At 41.7% G+C, this 7,734-nt stretch overlaps 1 protein-coding gene across 1 annotated transcript; it reads left to right on the top strand.

The window, feature by feature from the left end:
- Positions 1–6,250: 6,250 nt before the first annotated feature.
- Positions 6,251–7,240, top strand: LOC133749423 (olfactory receptor 7E178-like). The gene has a single exon (XM_062178574.1). It carries the CDS (start codon positions 6,350–6,352, stop codon positions 7,238–7,240), a length of 891 nt encoding a protein of 296 aa, XP_062034558.1. The 5' UTR covers positions 6,251–6,349.
- The last annotated feature ends 494 nt before the right edge of the window (positions 7,241–7,734 follow it).

Here is a 7,734-nt window from a genome sequence, read left to right as displayed (position 1 = left end):
TTAAATAAGAATACTGTTTCCAGTCTAGTAAAAGTTGTACCAGTGTCTTCCTCCTGAGTCACCTGTAATAGGAGGCCCAGGCCTGGCTGTGTTCCTAACAGTCCTGAGGAGAGAGCCTCAGCCCCCATTGCCCAATGGGCATGAAGGGGCAATGGACCCTCACTCCCCAGTCATGCCCCACAGCAAGGGAGCCCAGTGAGGGGCCTGCAACCTTGAGCAGAGAGTGTGGGTTACAGTCACAGCCCCAGTTCTAATCCCACTTCCTGCTAATGCACACACTGCTGGGTAGCAGGTGAGAGCTTAAGCAGTGGGGTTCCTGCCACCCATGTTTGGAAGTGCTTGAGTTTTTAGATCCAGGCTTAATCCAGAGCCATAACCAGCTGTTGTGAGCATTTGGGGAGTGAACAATAGATGGAATTTTTTTGCACCTCTTTGTATCTGCCACTTAAATATTAATAAATACTAAAAGAATTAGATATTAAAAAGAATGTTGGTCCCAAGCCAGTAAAATAGTATGTGTATGTCTTTCTCTGAGACTCACATGCATTAGGAGGCCCAGGCCTGGCTGTTTTCCTGACAGTTCTGAGGAGAGAGCCCCAGCCCTTATTGCTCACTGGGCATAAAGGGGTAGTGGACCCTCACTCCCCAGTCATGGCCCCTCAGCAAGGGAGCATAGCCCCATGAGTCCTCTGGGACACAGAGGATGCAGGAGGGAATGTTGGAAACCTTGTCTCCTTGACTTTAGGACCAGCAATGTGGTTGGGGTAACCAGATTGACCAGGATCAAAATGAAAAGTCTCAGCCCCAAAGTATGAGGTGTATAATCTAGGTTCTTAGAGGGACTTTCTAAACCATAAGTGAGAATTCTGATTTTCTTTAACATTTTCTCTTTATAGAGCTAGTCATCATGTTTACACAACCATTTGCTATACCTCAAGAATAACTGAAGATATTTTATATATATGGGTCTCTCAAAAATTTTATGGAAGACAGATATTATGAACATTTGTTTTAATTTTTTAAACATTCTGAAGTATCCGTTCTTCCTGCTGTTCCTCTATTATTTAAGTATAAAATAACAAGTAAATATGTGATTATCAATAGTTTTTCAATATATCAATTTACTTCCATAAGAGACACAACTCAGAATTGAAGACTAAAGCAATGGGTAAAAAGCCCAGAGGTCTCCAGACATGAAATATCAATCCAAGCAAAGGATTAGGAAATGAAAGTAGGACGTTGTGTTTAGAAACTAAGAAAATGGAAAAGGTATCAGATTCTTGGCACAGAAAACCCAATTATCCTTAATTTTATAATTTATATAATATTTTGACAGATGAAACAATCACACATTGAAGTGTGAAAATGAAAACCAGAAACTGAATTTGATGTAAAGATTCTGCAACTTGGAAGTCAGCAGCAAGGAGCACCAATGGGTGAGCTCTCTGTGAACAGGTTCTGGGTACACATGCTCTTCTCCTTTTCCTCTTACATTAATATCAGAAAGTCCTTGGAGACTAGGGTAACATGGACCTATGGGCTAATTAGGAGCTCTGTGCCTTGTGCCCCCTGCCCCCGCCGCAATCCTACAAGTACAAATAATGAGCCAGTGACTTCAGAACTTGACTTGCCAGACAAACGCAGTGGCTCTCTACTCATGTCCGGTCCTCGTGAACATCTGGGTGTCAGGAGGCCCAACCCGACTGTCTTCCTCCCACCACTGAGTACAGGGCCTGAGGCTTCCCCGCAACCAAGCCGTGAAGTGAGCAGTGGACCCAGCTCATTCTGCCATGCTTCAGTGAGTGCTGAGGGAGACAGTGGAAGGCGGTGGGAATGTCAGAGCCTTGATCTCCACATCACTGGGACAAACAGAACAATTGGAGTAGACAGATGGGAAGGAACCAGTAGGCAAAGTTCCAGCTTAGATAACTGTGAAGTTTATGTCCTTGGTTCTCAAGGGTCTCAACTTATTGAGCATTTTTCTTTCCTTCCACACTGCTTCTCCTTCTCACTAGATTATTCTTCTTGATAGGAGCAAATGAGTCTCTGAATTTCTGAGCACTCACACGTAATCATGAAAGTGAGGAGGAGGAGGATGCAGTAACCATAAAGTCACCAACCTTACTGAGGGTGTCCTATGAGCCAGGCTCTGAATTCTGTGTCCTATTCAACCTGCTTCTTCTCATCTATGTACTCCCCCACATTATGTTGCAGATGCTACCTCTATTTCACAGAAGTAGAGAGGAGCACAACATTTTTGTGTAACTTGTACCTGGCTGTGAGGTAGAAATGGGTGAAACCACAACCGAGTCAGGTTGTCTGACTGCAGACACAAGCGTGCCCAGTCTCCCTTCTGACAACCCAGCTGTTCATCTCTCTTTCCTGTCACTCCAGGCTGACAGTCCTGCTCACCGTGCTCTGTCTTTGGGGTTTCTTGGTAGATCACAGCAGGCAGCAGTGGGACAAGGTGACTGAGCTCACAGAGAGAGTAGACATGAGATCAGAGTCTCTCTCTCTCCACTACACCACTCCAAGATTTCATTCAGTCATCTACTTTCTTCCCAACTCTTGTAATCACCTCACTTGATCTCAAAAGAGAGATAAGACTGGGGTCTTGGGTTCCATTTCTACTACAAAAACTGGGAACGATTTTAAAGGACCTCGTAGAACCTGTGGTTTGGATCTCTGGTGCTCTAATGCTCCCTGATGGTTGGGAGAAAATGGGGGTCTTTGATAAATTGGATCCAGAGACTTTCAATGTCATCTTGACTCCTTCCTGCTCCACTGATGATTTCTGTGATGTAGGGCAGGCTGCCAGTTCCCTAAGAATCTGCATTGTCATCTGAGTTGATGCGTCATTGATAGAACTGCACTGGGTAATTTTTGAACTGATAATAGATGCCTCCCAATCATCCAAAATCATTTTAGAGCATAACCACACCCTCACAATTTGCTGTGTATTTGGTGAAGAACAGTCTTTCATTTCAGATTCCACAGATGCTAATCTGTTGGCTTGGCACAGAGGAGGCATCAAAAAAAATGTTAAATAATGAATAGACCTTACCTTGGCTCACAATAGCTGGCCATACTCAGTAACATGGGTCCTATAATCTCGTCAGTAGCATCTGCAGCATTACTATTGTTTATAGTTATTCAAAGATCAAGGTAGAGGTTGTTTTATATAGAATTAAAAAAACCTAGAGAAGGGGCAAACAATTTGTGTGGGGTGAGACTCATTTTCGAGTCATTGTAGCTTCCAGTGCCTTTGACAATGGTATACACTAGCAAACTTGCTATCTCCATAATGAGATAATTCTGTATTTTATATTTATTTTAAAAATATTTATTTATTTATTTGAGAGGTGGAGTTATAGACAGAGAGGGAGTGACAGAGAAAGGTCTTCCATCCGCTAGTTCAGTGTCACAATGGCTAGAGCTGGGCCAATCCAAAAAGCCGGGAGCCTCCCATATGGATACAGGGACCCAAGCACTTGGGTCATCTTCTACAGCGTTCCCAGGCCAAAACCGAGAGCTGAATCAGAAGAGGATCAGCCAGGACTTGAACCAGTGCCCATATGGGATGTTGGCACCACAGGTGGAGGCTTAGCCTACTATGTCACAGTGCCAGCCCCAAATTCTGTGTTTTAAAACCTCACAACGACCAAATATTTTGGTTCTAAACTTCCTTAGATGCTACGCCTGTCAGAGATATGTGTGTTCTTCTTCCTGTATCCAGTAGACAATACAAGCACACAGGGGTGCAGAGATTCACACGCATTGTGCCTATAGTGGGTGAATGATCTGGGATGGAAACGCTGATTTCCTCACTATTCTCAGAGCAGTGTCTCCTTCACTGGAGCCAAATGGAATTATTATTCTGTCTACAAGATGAAACATCTCAGTGAATAATCATGGGAGAATTACTATTAGATATAACCCAGGGATATATATTCAATGGTGTATCTTAAGAATAAGGGGATGTAGTTGATAATGATTGTTTTATTGGGACAGCAGATGTAAATGATTAATAGTAAAATTGTCCATGCACTGAATATTGCAACTCAAACAACTCTATTCCATGCACATATCTTATAGCAATTCTCATTTGTGTGATATGGAGAAAAGAATTTTTGAAAGATTGTCTGAATAGTTAGACAAATGAAATGATATTCCTCTCTCAGGTTAGGACAGGAAGCAATCAAAGTGTTTGAAGGAGACATGAGCACTTCACAGAGAGACTTAAACCCAAACATCAATGTATACTTGTACATTTCATGGGCAAGAGGTATAGAATTCTACTCAGATGAGCTTCAAGCACTTTGCAGGTAAGTTTTAGAGAAAACTATTTAGGGATGCAGAAATTACTACTGACTCAGAGGGGCAGGCATTGTGCAGCAGGTTAAGCTGCTTCATTCATATTGCATTGCCCAGTTCCAGACTTGGCTTACACTTCTTCCAATTCAGCCTCTTGCTAATGAGCCTAGGAGGCAGCAGATGATGGTCCAAGCACTTGGGTTCCTGCCACTCATGTGGGAGACATGGATGGGTTTCCTTGTTCCTGGCTTTGGCCTGGCACAGCCCCAGCTGCTGTGGGGATTTGGGGAGTGAACCAGAGGATGGAAGATCAGTCTCTCTTTCTCTATCGTTTTTACTCCAGTCTCTCTGCCTTTCAAATAAAATAATAAACAAATTTTATAACATATTTTAAAATTTTTTCTTACAACATCTCTATAAGGGAGATAATTATTATTGCTATTTTACAGAGGCAGTAACTATTGAGTGTATTTACATTATTTTCTGGAATTCTGTTTCACATTTTTTCACCATTCAATGACAGTATAACCTAGGAAAATAATAAACTAGCACTGCTTTTAGGCAGCTGAAGTTAGAAAAATTCATGTACCAGGAAGTGGTGACATAAAAATCCTTGAATTATGCATAGGAAGTTTGGGACTCAGAGCTGTCTTTGGAGATTTCCTGATATCACTCACCTCAAATGGTTTATGATCAGAAAAACAACCAAGCAGTATTGCCAGACCATTAAGTAACACATAATAAAAAATTTAGAAATGTTTAAACAGCTCTCATATATCAGGCATTTATTAAGATTCTCAGGGGACCATACAAAGAAACCTGTAGAAAATTTTAAAAATTCAAGTGGTTCTTAATAGTTCACTGTTTCTAATCACTGACAGGTGCAGAATGCACTAATGTTCCAATTGTGGTCATTGATTTCATATGACTATGTGTATTTGGCAGTGACTTTTACAAAAATTTGAAGTCCACCAAAGCCAAGGACTGGAGTTATATATTAAATGGCACTAAGAGGCAAAAAGGAGTGAGTGTAAATAGCATAGTGGTTAAGGTGCCACCTCCCACACAGTACCTAGGGTTGATTACTGGCCCTGGTTCCTGACTCTTGCTTCCTGTGAATACAGATTCTGGCAGGTGGTGGTCAAATGGTTGAGTCTCTACACAGGGGAGACCTGGATTGAAATAAGAATAAGAACTTGCAATTTCTAACTTGTTCCAGCCACAGCCATCACAGGCATCTGCAGAGTGAAGCAGTGGATGAGAGCGCTCTCTCTCTCTCTCAAGAAAATGAGCTAAACAATATTAGAGTAAGCACACACATCCACAAAGGAGAGAAGTAAGAAAAGCCAGGAATGAGTAGATCCCTGGAAGACAACAGGCACATAACAGTATTTCCTGGTTGTGAAGAATCAGCCTTAGTTTGGGGTTCAGACAATACATTCATAGCTTTTTAAATGACTTATAAAAATTGTGAATGCATGGAATTTGTACCATTGTCTTAAAATAAAAAAGGCATATTTAACTGTTTTTAAATTTCCTTTAATTGGACTGTTTTTCATAAATACTAGATTGCATTAGACTGTGAACATAGATTTGTTAGTTCTAATATTCTTGGCTTTCTAACATTTGTGAGATTCTTTAAAGCTTTTGCATAGAGATAGGTAGCTTAGAAACCAATCATAAAAGATCTCTCAGAAGATTGAGTTTGTCACCACTGAGAAAGATGACAGAATTTCGTTACCGAGTGTGAATATGAGTGGAGTTCCAGAAGCTACAGGAAAAATTTGCATCATGAAAAAAATGCATGAATTTCACAACTGTATTACAACAAGAAAACCCTTCTCTTTGAATTCAACTTATTCTGTGAACACTAGAGTTACCCTCATGCTATATCCATACATACTTGACTTGAAGACATATAGAGTGCTTGGTGCCTGTTTATCTGTTTCCTTTTACCAATCATATTTTCCTTTACAACAGGAGTCCAGGATGTTTTGAAACACAAAATCTCACACAAGTCTCAGAATTCCATCTCATGGGCTTCTCAGACGATCCAGCCCTTCAGCCTCTCCTTTTTGTGCTGTTCCTGTCCATGTACCTGGTCACGGTGCTCGGGAACCTGCTCATCGCCCTGGTCATCAGCTCAGATTCCTACCTCCACACCCCCATGTATTTCTTCCTCTGCAACCTGTCCTTGGCTGATGTGGGTTTCACCTCTACCACGGTTCCCAAGATGATTGTGGACATCCACACTCACAGCACAGTCATCTCCTATGTGGGCTGCCTGACACAGATGTCTCTCTTTATTATCTTTGGGTGCATGGATGACTTGCTTCTGACCGTGATGGCCTATGACAGGTTTGTTGCCATTTGTCATCCACTGCATTACCAGGTCATCATGAACCCCTGCCGCTGCAGCTTCTTGGTTTCAGTGTCTTTTGTGGCCAGTATTTTGGAATCCCTGCTGCAGAACTTGATGGTATTAAGAACTACCTGCTTCAAGGATGTTGACATTTCCAATTTCTTCTGTGAACCTTCCCAGCTTCTCACCCTTGCCTTCTCTGACACTTTCACTCATGACATAGCCATATATTTTGTTGGCATCATATATGGTTTTCTCCCTATCTCAGGGATTCTCTACTCTTACTACAAAATCATTTCCTCCATTCTGAGAGTCCCATCAGCTGGTGGGAAGTACAAAGCCTTCTCCACCTGTGGCTCTCACATGACTGTTGTATGTTTATTTTATGGAACATCCCTTGGGGTGTATCTCAGTTCAGCAGCCTCACTTTCTTCCAGGAAGTGTGCAGTGGCCTCAGTGATGTACACTGTGGTCATCCCCCTGCTCAACCCCTTTATCTACAGCCTGAGGAACAGGGACATCAAGAGAGCCATGTGGAGACTTCTCAGTCAGCAAGCTATTTAGAGCACAGATTGGAAAGGCAGCAAAACTCAGTATCCAAACCCTAAAATCTCACCTGGCTCATCACATCACACTTGAGGCTCTCATGGCTTTCATTCGTCTTGTTTTGTAACTGAGATTTCCTGTTTTGCTCTTTCTTCATGGAAGCATTATATCTTTACCCTTGCATACCTGACTCATATTGTACCTATGGAGCCTTCTCTAGTTCGTTATGGACAATCCAGGTATCCTGGAAAAAGAAAATACACTTTGCTTTTTTGTTATTTAAAATTGATATCTGTTCCATAATTTGTATGCACTTTCCACTCACATTTCCATATATATCCTTCTAACTTATTTGATCTCGTTATCTGTGAGGATGCATATCACTGCTCCTTTTTATGAAACCCTCTAAGGAGCTTTAAAAATTCTGATGCCTGGATTTCACTACCAGAAGTTCTGATGTCTTGAACTGATGTGTGGCCTGAGTATGAAAATTTCCAAGCACCCAGGAAAAG

The sequence above is a fragment of the Lepus europaeus genome, chromosome 20 (genome assembly GCF_033115175.1).
Source record: "Lepus europaeus isolate LE1 chromosome 20, mLepTim1.pri, whole genome shotgun sequence".
Lineage (NCBI taxonomy): Eukaryota > Metazoa > Chordata > Mammalia > Lagomorpha > Leporidae > Lepus > Lepus europaeus.
Note: the sequence above shows the minus strand (reverse complement) of the source record. Positions and strands in the feature narration are given on the sequence as shown.

Excerpts from the sequence above, each read along its gene's own strand:
- LOC133749423 (XM_062178574.1), top strand. The coding sequence starts at position 6,350 with ATGGGCTTCTCAGACGATCCAGCCCTTCAGCCTCTCCTTTTTGTGCTG.